Consider the following 16,769-nt stretch of genomic DNA (forward strand, 5'->3'; position numbering starts at 1 on the left):
CTTGCACCTTATTTCTAGTTTGAATTTGTCTAGCTACAGCTCCACAGGATCCCATTCTGCCTTGCTAGATTAAAGAGCAATAATTTACTAGTCTGTTTTTTCACCCCGTGTAGGTACTTAAAGACCATGGTCAAATCAACACTTAATCTTCTCTTGGTTAAACTAAACAGACTGAGCTTCCGAAGTCTCTCACTGTAAGGCAGGTTTTTCCAGGCCTGGAATTATTCTTGTAGCTCTTTATAAACCCCTTCCAATTTTTCAACATGCTTTTTGAAGTGTGGACACTGGAACTGCCCCCAGGATTCCAGGAATGGTCTCACTGATGCCCTAGACATGTCCTGTTCCCGTTCAGTATTTCTGTTTACACATCCCTATCACATTGACTTGCTCAGCCAGCAGTGCACTGCGAGCTCAGGTTCAGTTGGTTATCTGCCATGACCCCTACAACTTTCCCGGACATAGTCCTCCAGCTCGGAAGTGCACCAGCATCCCAAGATGTACACCTGGCATCTGGTTATATTAACATGTATGTTGTTCACATAAGCCCAGCTTACCAAGTGACCCAGGTCGGTCTATGGCGCTGCCCCATCCTGATGGCTTGTGCATGCTCCCTACGCAGAAAGGAAAGATTGTTCTCTCTGTTTACAGACGGCGGCACAGAGGGATTACGTGATTTGCCCCAGATCGTGCAGGAACTGAACCCACAGCTCCTGACACACAGGCTCGTGCCTGAAGCAGCCCATCCTGCCATGGAGATGGTAAAATCAGCTGTGCCTGGGAGTCCCTGTGCCAGGGACTGCAGGGACCGTCACTGGTCCTTTCAATGGCTCTCTGCAGCCTCTGCTTTGAAGTGGGGGGCACCTGACCCTCTTCTCCCCCTCTCAGGTGCCTTCCCCCCAGCTGCCTGACCCCCCTGGCACTGCTTCCTGTGCACGGGATCGCAGCACCATTCAGGTTTGGCCTGGCCCCATAGCTGTGTGGCCTGTGCTGCCAATATCCCTGCCTGAGTAGGGGAATCTTCAGGATCTCTCCTGGGACCTTGGGCGGGAAGTTATGGGAGATGAAGGCACCGAGAGCAAGAGACCTTTCACTCTGCTTTCCAGGTGCCTGGGCTGGGCGCCCGGTCACTACAGAGCACTATGACAGCCTGGTCTAGGTTGCCGGGGCCTGTTAAAGGGGAACTCAGATTGCTTTAAGTCGTATGGAAGAGGGCTGGTGCCACACGCTCTGACTGCACAAGCTTTTCTATGCTGCAGTGATGGGTATGGTTATCCGACGGTGCTATGACAGTGTGGTTTATGAGATCTGTATTTGGGAGATTTAAATGGTCTGGCAAGGTCCCTGGGCTCTCCTGACTGAGTTCCTGTCCCCCATGGGATTGATCTGGAAAATGAAATGTAAATAAATAAGCATTGATACTAAAAAATAGCCACTGTACAAGTTAGCAAGCACCCTGCTCCAGATCACAGCCATGGTAATGATCCTCGGCCGAACAGCAACCACGAACAAATGCAACCTTACGCCTCCCAGCTGGGCGAGGTCTGCGAGACACAGGGATTGTGCCACCGAGACCGGAATGCAGCCCTCTCTAGGGTGGCCCACAGAATCCATCAAGAAGCAGCAATGCTACACGACCATTTAAGACTGGAAATACAGAATAACTTTGTATCCAACTGAAAAGGCAGGTGTCAAAATGCAATTAATGGAGATGGAATTGGGCCAGGACACAGGTTGGCAGAGCAAGCAGCCCCCAGCAACCTCCCTAACCCCCTACCCACACCCTGCTGGGCAGGGGGCAGTTAGAACGCAGAATAATGACTTGATATGTTGTACTAGTGCTGCCCAGGCATAATGGCCAGGAGAGCTGGTGGCTACGTTAGAGGCAGCTGCAATACAGGGAGTGTCTGCCAGTGCAGAGCTCCACACAGAGAGCGTGAATGGGGGTGGGGGTGGGGGTGGGGGAACCGGATCCTCGTGTGCGTCTCTCACCGCTGCCTTGTGCTGGTGAGGCTACGCCGGCAGACTCGCTCCTTGCTTTTAGGACTCAACACGGGAGTCCGAGCTCCGTGGCCTCTGGTGAGGCTGCAGTCAGGGCCCGTCAGTGCTAATTGGGGTGGTTTTGCAGCTATGGGCACCTGTGACCTGGGGACCCCGACGTGCATGGCACATGGGATGCTGCATCCCGTGGTCGCTTTCCCCCAGCGCCATTCATCCTCCCTTTCCCTCTGCATTTCACAGCCCTCCGCTCTCTCTTCTCCTCCTGGCTGCTGCTTCCCTTTTGTTCCCTGCTCCGTCCCTCTGCTGCCTCCCAACCCCCCGAGTTGCCAGGGGTGGGTTGTGGTTTTTCAAAAGGCTTTGCGTTGCTTAGCAACCCATCAGTATGCTTTGTACACCGCGCCTGCTCGGCACAGTGAGGCTGCCGGCTCCCCCACTGAAGGGGCCACGTTTTGCCCCCTTCAGAACAATTATCCCTGGTGTGCTGAGCACAGTGACCCCTCCCCCGTCCCACTTCTTTACATTCCAGAAAGTTCCCACCCATTAAGCTGCTTGGAGCCAGGTAGCCTGCAGCACAGCTCCCCCAGCTACAGCTTGTTCCACCCCATTCGGGGCGGGGGGGGGGATTCTGGGGCTATTGGACTATCATGGGCCCCACACCCATTCTGGCTTGTGGAAAAAGGCATCAGTGCAGCTCCAGGGTCAGTTCCCAGTGACCAGCGGCAGCTGGGTAATCGCCACAGGCCACTCAGCAGAGCGTGAAGTGCTCCCTGTGAGCACAGCTGGGAGCTCTCCAGATGGGCACTGCATTACCTTCATTCACCCACCTGCCACAGACCCAGCTGCAGCAGTGTTTGGTGCCCTTGTCACCCTTGTCTCTTAGCTCATCCTCCACAAGCCAGCTCTGCTGCATCACCACTGCCAGCCTCGACCCCTCTGTTTGCCCACTTCTCCCTCGTGGTCACTCCCCTCCCCTCCCCTCCTCTCCCACGACACCTACACAAACCTGTCGCTCGCTCGCTCGTGTGGGCATTGCCTAGCAGTAGTAACATGCATCCTTGGACTCGGATACTCCACTTCCAAACTGGGCTGAGAGGGCAGACCCGTGGGGGAGGCTGAGCTTAGAACAGCTGTCAGCTCCCTTGGAAGGAACACACAGTCCCAGAGGCTTGGCTTGGTAGGGACTGGCCCAGCACTGGGGGAAAGCAATGGCAAGGGAAGCTGAGAGGAAGCCAAGTAGCCTGGGCGAGTTTGCTCCCAGCAGCAGCAACACTTGGCTTTGCTTGTTCAGGGGAAGGCGGGTGGTGGAAAGGAATGCTCTGGTCTGAGCCTTTGGTGTGAGCGTGGTCCTGCAGCCGCTCTCGCAGTTTCGCATGGCAGTGCGTGCCAGCGGGCTGGCTGGACAAGCTTCAGCTGCTCAAAAGTGCTTTTTGGGAAAAAAGAAAACAACTTCGGTATGTTGGCCTGTCCCTAACCCTTTTCCTTCTGAACCCCACCAAACTGTTCTCATCAGCCAGGCTCTTCCGTTCACGTCCTGCTTGTGGCAGGCAGACAACAGCTCCAAGCCCTTTATCAGAGGCATACAGCTGCCTGATGATGGGGAAGTACTTTTCCAGGGGGAGGAACACCCTGCTGACTGGTTAGCAGAGAAAGAAGTAACCCGCCAAGTGAAAATCTGCCTGCGAGAGGGTGTGCGCTTGCAGCAGAGGAATGGTTTCAAGGCATAGTGGAGAGCGAGGCTGGAGTAGCATGGTATTGGCAATCGCCTCAAACAGAGCTGGGATTCCTGAGTCCACCTCCACCTCTCGCTGCAGTAACATCTCGCTATCCATGGCTACGTCTGGAGTTGACCAGACGCACTGCTCTGTGCTGGAGTGATGTGGAGCAGCCAGGCTGCATGGGTGTTGGCACTCTGCTTGCATCCTCCAGCCCAGGACTCCTCGAGTGCTCTGCTTACTAACTGTTTCCCCTCGCTCAGGTTAAGGGTTTTCAGGGCTTACGGCTCTGCTGTTGGCATGCTGACTCTAGAGGGTAGGACTGTGTGCTGCTGGGTTTCTTTCCCAGGGGTACAAGATCCTACCACCACCTTCTATTTATATAGCATCTTTTATCCAGAAAGATGGGAAAGCATTTTACAGACAGACTGGCCTTAGCTGGAACGGACTCAGGGGAAAGAGCGCCACCTACTGAACTAACAACACTACTTCTTGCAGCCCCTGGGTTTACCTGGAGTCTCGTGTGCAACAGCTAAACACTTAGCTTTTGTGATAAAGCAAGACGAGTGCCCAGTCTGGCACTGCTGCACACTGGTCCCATGGAACTGATTGTGCAGAGAAAGGGAGGGGAATAGATGGCACGGAGATCTCTTCACTGGGCATGGTTCAACGGTGACCTCCGTCTGCCTTTTGCAAATACAGCCCGGGAAGGGGTGGGGGGCCGGGTCTTTCTGCTGCCCCTGGTTCCGTGCAGTGTCCCTGGACTGCCTCGGCCTTGGCCGACACTGGTTTTCTAAAGGGCGTGCGCTAGTACAAGGAGGACTGAAGTCTGGGAAGTGTTACGTGGGAGAGCAGATTACATGATCACCGTGGTCCCTCCTGGCTTCGGAATCAATGAATCTGAGACAGACTATGGCAAGAGAGAAGCTTGTTTTGTTTAGTGCTGGGGCCTCCGGGACCTGCCTTTCTGATGTCCTATAGCCTCTAGCTAGGCCCTGGCTCCCTACAGTATCCCGTCTCCTGGTTCCCAGAGAGTGCGGCTGTGCACTTGTGGGGAGCCTGGCTGGTTTTTCTAGCCTGTCCCAAGGTGGGTCGCAAAGGGCACAGTTGTCTTCATGTTGTGCTGGGAGATGGTCTTTAACTTAGATAAAAAAGTTATGAGGCTGTTTTCAGCAACTCCCGTCAGCGCAGGAGGCTTCCCACATCCTTTGGTTTCCCAGTTAGCCACACTGCAGCATGTGACTTCCCAGATAGCTGGCCGGCCCAGTGGGAGTCAGCATTCTCAGGTGCTTTTCAGAACAGCTCCTATCCCACTGGGAGAGGGACACTGAGCTGCAGGCAAGCTCAGGAAATGAGGTTTATCAAATGAAGCCCCCAGCATCATCTGAGAGCTCTGCCTCGTCTCTCCCGGCCTTCAGGGCATGGAGGTTTTCCCACCTCCTTCTCCCAGGGACCCTGCACCTTGGTGATCTTTCCTTGAGGGAGGAGGGCTGAACACAGCTCCCCTCCACTATAGCCTGTCAGTGCCACTCTGCATCAGCCAGGGCCATCCTGATGATGCAAGGCACTCCCTTCTCCGAGGGCGGAGGGAGCATGCGGCCTCCACAATACTCCCGAGACTTGCCCTCAGAGCCCTGCGTTGGGCTGCCTCCGTAGCACTGGGCTAGCCAATGAATTGTGGTCTCTCTCACTCCTGAACAGCTTCGTTACTGCAACTCGGAGTCTGGAACCAAGAGGGGAAGTCTGGTCTTCTCCAAAGCAGGCATCTTTTGCCTCTGACCCTCTGCTTTAGGAGTAGGGGACTGAACTGACTCTAGCGCTGTTACATACACCAGCAGCCTCTCGCCCATACAGAAAACAAACAGTCCTGTTCCTAATTTGCACTTCAGTAATGTTCTCCATCTCCGATCCCAGAGCGCTGCGGGTAAACGTTAATCCCTGTGGGAGGCCAAATATCATCATCCCCTTTTGTGGGACCTGAGACCCAGTGTCTTCCCCATGTGGCAGCGCTGGCAAAAGAAACCAGGAGTCGGGATCCCCAGTCTCCTGCTCTAACCACTAGGTCACATGCTCCACCAAGAGCTGGGAACAGCAGCTGGGAATCCTGACTCCCAGTCCCCTGCTCTAACCACTAGACCTCTCTCTCTGCTAATACTAGGGTGGGAAATGTGATATTAAACAGATTCTTGTCAACATATTTTTTATGCTTTGCATATTTCATTAGACTCTCCAGATACAGGAGACTCAGGGAAATAAAAATAATAATAAAACAATCCAGAGAGTTCTGAGTTGAGAAACTTGGACAAATTGTTATGGAGGAAATTGCCAAAAACTCCATCTGTTTTCCCTTAATGATTTCACAAGGAAGCTGAGAGAAACCCGCCCCTGAGAAGCAAATGGGCCTTGGCCGATCCAGCCCAGCACCCCATCAAGCATCTGATCCCCTCTTCTCCAAAGGGGCTGGAAATAAACATCTTGTACACAGCAAGCAGATGGCGAAGAGTCAAAGGAAACCATGGAGTCACGGCTGGGTCTTGAAGACACAGGAGCTGTGGTTCTCATCACGTCTGGAAACCAGGCCATTGGGAACTGCATGACAAGGCTGGGTACCTCTGAGAGGCTCCGTATACACAGGCTTGCTGCTGCTTGTTGGGAGTGGCTTCCAGTCTCGACTACCATTGCACCGGTACAGAAAGCAATCACGGTAACAGCACCTTGGACTATGCCCTCTGCCACCCGCCAACCGATGCCAGTGCGTCTCCTCTGTAAAACACTCCACCCTGGAGTGCTTACATCCCAGCCACCTGCCCTCTGCTGGAGAGCTCTGGATTTGGATTCCTTTGCTAGGAGTTCGGCCGCACTGCTCGGACTGGGGGAATCGGGCAGCTGGTTCGAGCGCCCTTCTGGGGCAGAGCAGCGAGAGGCTGGGGGCGCCATCTGGCATGACAGTGCAAAGCCCCACGAGGTCAGCAGGCCAGGCCGCTCCTCACTAGTCAGAGCTTCTGGGTATTTGAGCAGTTGGAACATAGGTCTGGAAGGGAGCATCTGGGTTATGGAGTCCAGCTCCCTGCTGTCACAGGCAACCCCTCATAGAATGTTATTCGTAAACTTGTTAAGCTTATCTTAAACCTAGCTAGGTTATCCGAAGGCATAAGGTGTCCTGGACCTGCCGCCGGGGAAGGAGACCAGAGTCCATTGCTGTGTATGCTGTCGCATCACCACTGGGACACGCCGCCCAAGCCAGCCATGTGGTTCCAGTTCATCTTCGCCAGGTTACAGCTCAGTTACTGCCGAGGAGATGGTCTGGACTGGCCTGAACTGAGCAGAGGCCCTTGACAAAGCTCACCTGCAGAGGTTGGGGGCCAGAGGAGCAGGCCTTGCTGCTGCACAGGAACAGGAAGAGAAGCAGCTGAGGCTGTGGGCTCAGCCAGAGAGTTTGTTGACCTTGTCAGGGACAGGAAATGGACCAGAATTCAGTGTTTTGCATGTTCCAAAGGACAGAACGTGGCAATGGAAACATTGCAAAGTTTCCCTGGAGTTACTAGCTAAGGCTAGGAGTGCCACTGAATCCTCACATGCTTTGAGTAAAGCGCATTCACAAGTCTTTGCAGGATTGGGCATAAGTTTTCCTGCAGTGGAACCTGGCCCCCTTTCCTGGGGGTCAGCCAGGGAAAGAGCCAGGAGAAGGTGGGAGCAGAGCAGGGGGCATTGGTTAACGTGACGCTGGGTCTCTAGTCTCCCTAACCTCAGTCAGTGGCTGGGTGTGCATGTGTGTAGGTGTAGTAACAGAAGTCAGGAAAAATATATTAATATTGGGTTGATACTAACGTCCTCTGCTCCCTCTGGGTTGTTTTACAAGCCTCTCGCCTGGAGACTGAGCTGCTAACCAGAGAAGTTCAGAATGATGTATAAAGCCACAGAAAGGAGTTGAAATTGCCAGCACGCTCTGTTTGTGCTCGTTGTTCACAGGGGTCATGTGCATGCTAAACCCATAATCCAGGGCCAGTTTCACATGCACGCTCCTTTTGAAAAGCAGGAGGCGAGCTGCCATTGCTGTCAAACCCCCATACTGCAGACAGTCTCCATGCCAGCTTGAGCCCAAGTAGGGAATCCTGTTCAAAGTTATCAAAGGTGTAAACCAGCGCAGGTGCATTTCAGTTCTGTCAGGAGGGGAAGGAATCTGTTCTCATGAGGTCTCCATCACTCGCAGGGAGGTGGTGATAATGAGTTTGCAGGAGACAACATTGTGCTGTGAGTTCAAATGTAAATGAAAAGTTCATGAGGAACCTTGACAGGTTGAGCAGCTGGTGGGAACGGAGCAGCAGCAGCAGCTCTCAGCCTGCCTCTCTCCTCTCCATTCAGTCACGTCTGTTTCCCCATCAAACAGACATCCCTGCCCAGCAGCATGGCCCCAGTGCAGATGGAGCTGGAGGGTATTTCGCTGAAATGTGACTGCAACGCTGACTAAAAGCAAATCAGTCTTTCTGCTGAGTCTTTGCTGTGTGTGGGGGGGGGGGGAGCGCATGGGGGGTTTTCTTATGAGGAAATTGTGAAATTGCTGCTGCTGGGGAACATTCTGTTGCATTATTAATATTTAATTTTGCAATATGGTCCAGAGGCTTTCAGCCCAAGGTTAACTATGTCCTGGGAGGGGTGTGCGCTTATCTGATTCCATAATCTTGCCACAAGTAATTTTTTAAGACCAGCTGCTTTAGCAGTGCCTGGTTCTAAGCTGTGGTCCTGAGGCCAAACAGAGGCAGGGTTGCAGATATCCAGCCTGAGGCCACTGAAAATGCCCTTTTGACCTGTCGGTTTTGCAGGGCTGGGTTGTGCAGGAACAAGACAAGTGGTTGCTTGGTGTCTTCTGCAGCTGCCTTCCGACAGTGGGGACTAGAAAGGATAGCCAAGGCCCTATTTCTGTGAGCACCATTATCTGACCTGGCAGAGACACCCGGGTGCGGGAGGAGAGTTGTGTGAGATGACTGGTTTCCTGTCCTCTCCTGCTACACTGAGGTGTACGTCTCCTTGGCAGGTACCACGATCAGCAGGATGTGACCAGCAACTTCCTGGGTGCCATGTGGCTCATCTCCATCACGTTCCTCTCCATTGGCTACGGTGACATGGTGCCTCACACATACTGTGGGAAAGGCGTCTGCCTCCTCACCGGCATCATGGTAAGAGTGTTTTCTCAAGGAAGCGGCCCAGGAGGGGAAAGTACACAATCCGGAGTAAAGCTTCGGGGAGCCGAGGCCAGCAGATTGCCCCTCACACCCACCCACTGGGGCCTTCCTATACTGAGCCATGGAGATCCTGCCTCCGTTTCCTTCCCGTTTAGAACAGTCTCTTCAGTCCAGGACTGGAGAGGGCTCCATTAGGACTCCCCTGATTCCCCTCCCAGGGTCTAACCCAGGGCTACAGCTTGGGAAGCAAGACAAGGCAGGTTTTGGTTGGGGGATTTTACAGAGCCCCCTTCCTTCCCCACGGGCCGGGGGCTCCTCAGCTAGTTTGTCTATGAGCAAGACTTCACAGCTGCTGCTCTGCTGCTGAAAATCGACAAGGCTGTGAGCAATCAGGATGCTGGGAGCTGGGGAGGTCAAACCCTCATCAACGGTAAGCAAAGCTCACAGCGTTAATCTGAGGCACTGCATGCACTGGGACAATGGGACGAACGGGAGCCTCCCAGGCAGGCGGGCACTCAGTGGTGGAACTCACTCCGGTCTCTGGATCACTGCGCTGGGCTTCCATGGATCCGACATGTCCTTTGCCTGAGGAGTGAGTGACACTTAGACAGGCTCTAACAGGTGTTTTCCAGATCTTGACACACGACTTTGGAGGGGGTGTGTCTGTGTGGATGCCTGAAAAGCCCCAAAGTACCATGGGCCCAGTTCTGTAGCCAGCGGATGCACAGCGCTACGCGGGTGGGAAGGCTGTAGTGTGTATAGTGTCTCAGCAATACTGGGCTATGGCAGCGGTTGCCAACCCTCAGTGGAGCAGTGAGAGCTGCCCACTAAGCAGGCAGATAACGCCAAACCACACAGGCTGAGCCGGGGATATATAATGGGCACAGGTGAGTCTTTAGAACAAGTACAGGGCTGCCACTGAGTACAGGCTGCTGAACAGTGCTGTGTGACAGAAGTTTTCTGATCTGATCAGAGCAGCTCCACAGAGACCCTGGTCTGTGCGACAGAAATATCCCTCAATCAGTGCCCAGCAGTGGGATTTGGCAGCTGTCCCAGACAGGCCAACCTCTCAGCCACTGGTTTTTACAAGCATCTGCCTTTCTCTCCCCACACTGAGCTGCAGCCCATCTGACTGACTGTCCCGGATTGTCTCACTGACTTACTGACTATCAAAACCTCCCAGCTCCTGCAGCCACGCTCAAGAAAAGCTGTGGAAACCGGGCCTCTTCCTCAGTGAGCAGAGCTGCCTCCTCGCAATGCTACGTGTTACTGGGAGACTGGTGCAGAATAAAGGGAGCGGGGAGAATATTTTTATTAGTGGACTGAAACATCACCTGGTACAGCAAACTCTTCCAGCTACCTCACTCCTCAGCAGCCTACAATGGGTGACTCTTGCTGTGTATTATACACTAGGATCCTCGCTTTGGAATACAATAATGTTCCCTGTTTTCCTGAAGCTAAACTAACCAGTCATGGCTCCCCACTGTTTTACAGCCGGTGTCTGAGTCCCACAGCCATTTATATCGCTAGCCAAGGCCTGTTCCTCTTTCACGTACACTTGGATGCAGGGAACTCTGCTCCTTAGCCCCTCTTCAGGCCAACAGCTCCGTGGGGTTACCCAGGCAGGCGCTAGTCCTCATGGGCACCCTCTGCATCAAGGAATCTCTCTCTTGCTGAGTCATTTCTCTCTCCTCCCTCCCCGGCCACACCCTTCCTATGCCAGGCTCCCCGGGATGATTACAGTAATTAGTTAAAGGCAACCTCCCCATTTGGTTACCATGGTGAACATGGAGGCCAAGGCTAGGCCTGCATGTGTGCGTGCTGTGACTAGGTTTAATAACAGGCATCTTGCAGAGTTCCCGAGTAACTGTGCGGTGATTAGCCACCAAGCAGGGGTCAGAGTGCTGTGGCTCCTGTCTACCAGGGAGTTTCACCTACCACAGCAGACACTTGGGGCTCCTCTGCATTTCAGTAGGAGACGCTATGGCAGCTGCCTCACAGCATCGCACAGCTCGCCTCTCTGGCTAGGCATTTTGAAAGCACCCAACAGCGCAGTGTCCAGCCACTGGCCTCCAGAGGCCCTGTCAGCTCTAGGCTGCAGTACCAGAGTGAGCAGGAGGGAGAACTGGGGCTGATTCTCCCAGCGCAATGACATTGCCTGCAGAGAAGCATCTCTCGATCTCGCTCTGAGAGAGAAGCAAAGCAGACTCTGTGCTTCCAGGCCAACAGAGGATGGGTGGATTTGGTACAGGAGGCTGGGGTGACCCACCCCCATCACAGGTAGGGATATCTCCAGGACAAGCCAATATCTGGAGCAGGCTGGTGCTTGGTTCCTAGAGCTGTTTGTCAGAACAGTGAACAGAGATGGTGAGCATCCCTAGTGTACTTGTGGGGACTAGATTCCATCCTAAAACCGCTCAGTGCCAGCTGGTTTCAATCACGTTGGAGCTACTCCAGCTGTTATAGGAATCCTTGGGAGAGACAAGAAGCCAGCTGTGAAGTCTCCACACCCCCTCATTCCATTTGTCATTTTCACCTCTTCATTAATATTTCATTTTGTTTGTGTTCCATAAACTAAGCTAATGGAGTCAGTTCTCCCAGGGCTGAGTGAGAGATACCGGGTCCCCTCTCCAAAATCCTCTTGATACATTCCAGCTTCTAGAGTTCTCCAGCTGAAGATGTCCCATGGAAGCCAGCCTGAAGGAGAAGCTGAGAGACACTTGAAGATGGAGGTGTGCAACCTTGACTAGCCAGAGAGATGGATGGGTCGTTATTGAACAAAGATGAACAAAATTGTCTGTGTGGGAGGTCCTGGTGCTGTGCTGCACTGTTTGGGCCATGATGCAACATGATCTTGACTGAGCTCTATTGTGTACTGACACGCTGTCACCAGGCAAATGCCACCACCTCCACCAGGAGACAGTACTGGGAACTGCTGTGTGGGTCTCTGCTTCTCCAGTCAATAGACAACACCAGGTCCTCAACTGGTGTAAATTGGCACCGCTCAGGATCTGGCCCAGTCTTCCCTCCCCAATCATTGGGTGCTGGGGATAGGGGTGTGTCTTCTCTCTACTCTTCCTTTCTATCGTCAGGAGAGATCCCAGCAACCACTGTGGGGTGCGCAGAAATCTGGGTAGAAATCTACCTGTGTTGAGTAGCTGCATGAGGCCTGTGCACCAATTAAGCCTGCTTACATCTTTGGGGTTTAAGTGGTCCACAGCCCTGGGTGCAGGTCCTCTGCATCGAGGGATGGTCCACGCTACCCATGCTGCCTTGGGTGGGCGCTCAGCCTGGGCTCACAGGAGGTGCACAAAGACCAGAACATCAGTTGGGAACTCCAGAGAGACAGGCTTACACTGTGTCTACACTGCAGCCACTCCAGTGCTGTGGTGTAGTGTAGACCCTCATGACACCGACAAAGGGGGTTTTCCTGTTGCTGTATTTAATCCAGCTCTCAATGAGGCCATAGCTCGGGCAATGGAAGAATCCTTCTGGCGAGCTCGCAGCAGCTCCACGGGGGCTTAGGTTGGCTGAACGGCAGCTCTCAGGGGTGTGGGTTTTTCACAGAGGTAGGGCAGCCGACATTTCAGTGATAGACCAGGCCTCAGCTTGCTCCCCTAACACGTTTCCAAGCACACACAGCGTCAGGTATTTCCAAGCCCAGCCCTGTTTCATTCCACGGGTTCCTCTTCCATCATCACTCTGCTTCTCTCCACTGTGCTGCCAGGACTTGCCTGCCTCCCTTGCAAGACCCTCTCCTTTATGGGCTGCATCTGCTGCTGCTCCTAGCTACTGAGTGGGACTAAGGTTGGGCACAGTGGGATCTAGCACATCAGGCTGGAGCAGTGCTGTGGGAGCCACCCGCTGGCTGGCACGTCCGGCGGGACCATGCCAACTACAGAGGCATGAATTTGCTCCACTGGCCGACCAGTTCACAGATTTTCCAAGTTCTGTGAGAGCAACTGGTTCCCCCTCCTTCTCCTGCCCCTAGAATCCCAGGCTTGCCAGACTCTCAAGAAGGATAATTTTCAACATGCCAGAAACTACCCCTCAGTGTCTGGGTTTTAGTCCTGCCTCCATGGTGAGCTCCTGCTGCTGTTGTGCTGTGCCAGTGCGCTCAGACCCTATTAATGCAGCTCCCCTGGGGAGCATTCACTCGCTAGCCTGGGAAAGTACTTTATCTGGCTGCTGCCACGGTAACGCCAGCCAAACAGGGGAGGAGTGTGACACTTCCCAGCAAACAGCCAGAAAATGAGTCTGTTAGCGCCTGCCACAGTCCATGGTGCTTCCTGCCACAGCTGACAGATCAGCCCCTCTGCTCAGCCAGCCTCGGTGGAGGAGAGCAAGCAGCATCTTCGCTCCCCAGCTGAACAGAAGCAACAAGGGTCAGGCTTAGGTGTGAGTGAGGCTAAGCATACAGGGAGCCGGGTGTCAGGGACCCTGCCTGCTCAGAACCACCCTGATGATGAGGGAGTTAAGCTGGCTTCCCCCCCACCCCCGCATCGTCTCAAAAAGGCGAGTTTGTCCCAGGCACCCAATGGCCTGATTTGATTTTAGCAGGCTTTGTCCCAGAACTGCGGGGACCTGAGTACCCAGAGGATGGTACAGCGCCCTCCAGCGTGGTTAAATGTGCTGTGAATTACATAGGGGACCCACCTATGCTGCCTGTCACAGTCTGGCCTGCTGTTCTTTGAGCCCCAGGGGCTCATGAACCACAAGGAGCCCTCCAGTGCAACCCCAGCCATTCTACTCCGTGGAACACCTGTCAGCACAGCCCATGGATCACCAAACGCCAGCTGCGCCTCCGAGCCTGACTCTACCGACTCGGGCTGCTGCGGCTTGTGCTAGGGTGCTAAACACACCGGTGCAGCCGTTACAGCGCAGGCTGGAGTGCCGACTCTGAGGAACTGTCCTGGGCTTCACAGCCTGAGCTCCAGCCCGGGCCTGAACACCTGTTCGTAGTGCCAGGCGTGAGCTCCATGACTCAACGTAGCCATACCCCTGAACAACAGGGGAGAGACCCTCAGTTTCCCCATCGGTGAGCTGTTTCCTTAGAGGATTAGAGAGATGGTGTTATCTCTAGTGGAAAGAGCACATGCTGGGAGCCAGGAGCTCCTGAGTTCTAATCCTCGGGCTAACAGCGACTCCCTGAATGACCTTGGGGAGTCCCTGCTTCGCTCCGTGCCTCGGTTTCCCCATCTGTAAAATGGAGGTCACCCCACTCAGCTCTCAGCAAGGTTGTAGGTTTAGTTCGCTGTCTGTTCGGAAGATGAAAGGGGAAGAGAATGAAAATGTAAGAAGTGTGGCTATCCCCCTGCTCCCTATTCTGACCAGAGCAGCTCAGCAGATCCCAGGCTAATGCACACAGCAGCACTGAGTGCAGTCACTTTCGGGGTGCAGGGTGAGAATTAACTGCACAACAGCCAGGGAAGGAAGGAAATGGTTCCCCAGTGACCCAGGGGCTTACGAATCATGCCAGGTCCATGGAGAACGGACAGAGCGTCCATCACTTCCAGGTGAAGGCTGAGTCCTCCCAGCAGGTTCCAGCGAGTCTGGCCTGATTTTCAGAGGGACGGAGGCTGGAAGCAGCACTTGTCCCACCAAGCTCTGAAAGAGAAGCCAGGAGTTATTGTGAACCTGAGGCATGGCCCGAAAACCCACCGCCTCCATCTCATGGGAAGTCCTGTCTGGAGAAACAAAGGCAGGTAGTCCCCAGGCACGGATGCCTGGCATATCTGCAACGTTCGGATGTGCACTCTGTAAAAGACATCAGCCTGGTGTTAGATCCAGGGTGGGTCTGCAGAGCTCAGACACCACCATGATGGGCCTGGCAGAAGAGAAGAGCAATAGCAAAAATCGCTTGCAGCAGTGAACTGGCCCTGAGCTAACCTCACAGCCAAGGGCAGATGTCCAGTCCCAAGCTAGACTGGGCGAACCAGAAGAACCTCCACTCCCAAGGGAACAGAGGGAATGAAAAGCGTACTTACGGAGCCTTCCAGGAGAACTGCAGGATTCAGCTCAGACCGAGATGTTTGTTAATGATCTTTAATTAATGAAAGGTCACTCCCCAAGGTCACGGTCTCTGCCAGGCAGCACAGGGGAGGCGGTCTCATTCACACACAGGGAGACTCAGGCAGACACTCTCGCTCTCTCTCTCACACAAGCACCGATTCGCTTTCAGGTTGGCACCTTTTGCTTTTACAGCCAAATCTGTCCAGGAGATAATAGCTACCAACTGGGCTCTCCGTTTGCCAAGTGGAACATATCCCGACTTGAACGGGCACAGTTCCTACTGTAACTGCTTGGTAAAAAGGAGCTACCAGCTGTCACCGTTTAGGGAGAGGGAGAAGGGGGGAGGGAGGACGAGATAGAGACAGTAATTCACATGATCTCATTTCTGTGCCGAGCCTCACTGTAGTAAAAATGGGTAGCTGACCAACGTGCAGGGTGCCAGCAGCCTTTTCTAAAGGAACCACTTAGGAAGAGCCAAGGAGAAGGTGTCAGCTTCAGCTGCGCCAAAAGCATAGGCAGTTTTTTTTTTTTCCTGAAGCTCCATGAGAGAAAACAGAGATTGAGAGAGAGCGAGGGAGCACGCCTGCAAACCTGCTGGGGTGTTTGATCCATCCTCTTCCCAGCCACGTGGCCCTGCAGCCTAATACAGGTGACACACAAAGGGCTTCCTTCATGACTCTCATAAAGGAAGCTATTTTTTAAATAACAAAGGGTTTAGTCAGGCCAGTAAGTGTCATTATTCCCATTTCACAGATGGGGAAACTGAGGGGAAGGAATATGCTGCCAAGGTCACACAGTGAGTCAGGGTAAGAAACTCAGGAGTCCCGGTTGCCTGCATTAACAATCTTCCCACAGCAGTGAATGGAGCCCAGGAGTCCGGGCTCCTAGTCCCCCTGGCTTAGTTGTGAGCCTACGCTCCCACCCAGAGCTGGGAACAGAACCCAGGAGTCTTGATGCCCAGTTTCCCGGGGGCTGATGACTAGCCCATGCTCCTTTCCAGAGCTGGGAATAGAACCCAGGAGTCCTGACTCCCCACTCTAACCCACAAAACAGACTTCCTCAGGAGCCAGGAATGCTCCCTAGTCCTGATGCTTTCCTCCTAGAACCAGTGGGCCAGCTCCTTAGCTCGGGGCCACTATGCCACTGCACCAGCCGAGCTGGAGTACTGGGTGCAGCTTCTGAGTGTCTTGGGAGGGTCAGGAGAGGGCGACGGTTTCCTGGTGACCCCCTGCCAACCAGCAGCGTGGTCCATTAATTACACAAACAGCCGCTCAAGGACACGTGTCCAGCACTGTGGGCAGCTGACCCCATGGAGTAATTAAATAAATGCCCTGCTGCACAAGGGGGTGGGGGGTATGTAAATGGCTGGGAGAGCCTCGGGTGGGTGGGGCTGCAGCCATGCAAAGCACCAGCACTGCAAGGTTTCATCCCAAGTGTCCCTCTGCGGGAAGGCAAGTGGCATTTTGGAAGTTGGAGGGGGCTGCTCTCTGCTCCACGATTAACTCTTTGCCTTCTTCTCTCCTCCCCTTGCTTTTCCCATGGCAGGGGGCTGGCTGCACCGCCCTGGTGGTGGCCGTGGTGGCCAGGAAACTGGAACTCACCAAAGCCGAGAAGCACGTGCACAACTTCATGATGGACACTCAGCTGACGAAGCGGGTAAGGTGCTCCAGGCAATGGGGCGTCTGTCACAGCTGGTTGGGGTAAAAATCCCCAAATGTAACAGCAGGAAGCCTTAAGCCAGCTGGTGTAAATCCACTTTGATCTCAATGGAACTATGCTGCTTTAGGCCTGCTGAGAGTCTGGCCTGACAGTTCTCATCTTGTAAACTAGATTGTGACATTACAGTGAGACCGGACATTGATCCGGG

At 53.9% G+C, this 16,769-nt stretch overlaps 1 protein-coding gene across 5 annotated transcripts in view; it reads left to right on the plus strand.

Moving 5' to 3' along the window:
* The window catches only part of KCNN3 (potassium calcium-activated channel subfamily N member 3), a 76,432-nt gene that overhangs the window by 40,960 nt on the left and 18,703 nt on the right, over positions 1-16,769 (plus strand). For 4 of the 5 annotated variants that reach the window (XM_039512357.1, XM_039512358.1, XM_039512359.1 and 1 more), the window contains 2 exons: positions 8,743-8,884; positions 16,448-16,558. In XM_039512357.1, the coding sequence (XP_039368291.1) occupies positions 8,743-8,884; positions 16,448-16,558 (253 nt within the window). Of the gene's footprint in view, positions 1-648; positions 759-8,742; positions 8,885-16,447; positions 16,559-16,769 lie in introns of those variants that run through there. The other variant, XM_039512360.1, reaches the window with a different exon arrangement.

This window comes from Mauremys reevesii, linkage group 24 (assembly GCF_016161935.1).
Source record: "Mauremys reevesii isolate NIE-2019 linkage group 24, ASM1616193v1, whole genome shotgun sequence".
Classification (NCBI taxonomy): Eukaryota; Metazoa; Chordata; order Testudines; family Geoemydidae; genus Mauremys; species Mauremys reevesii.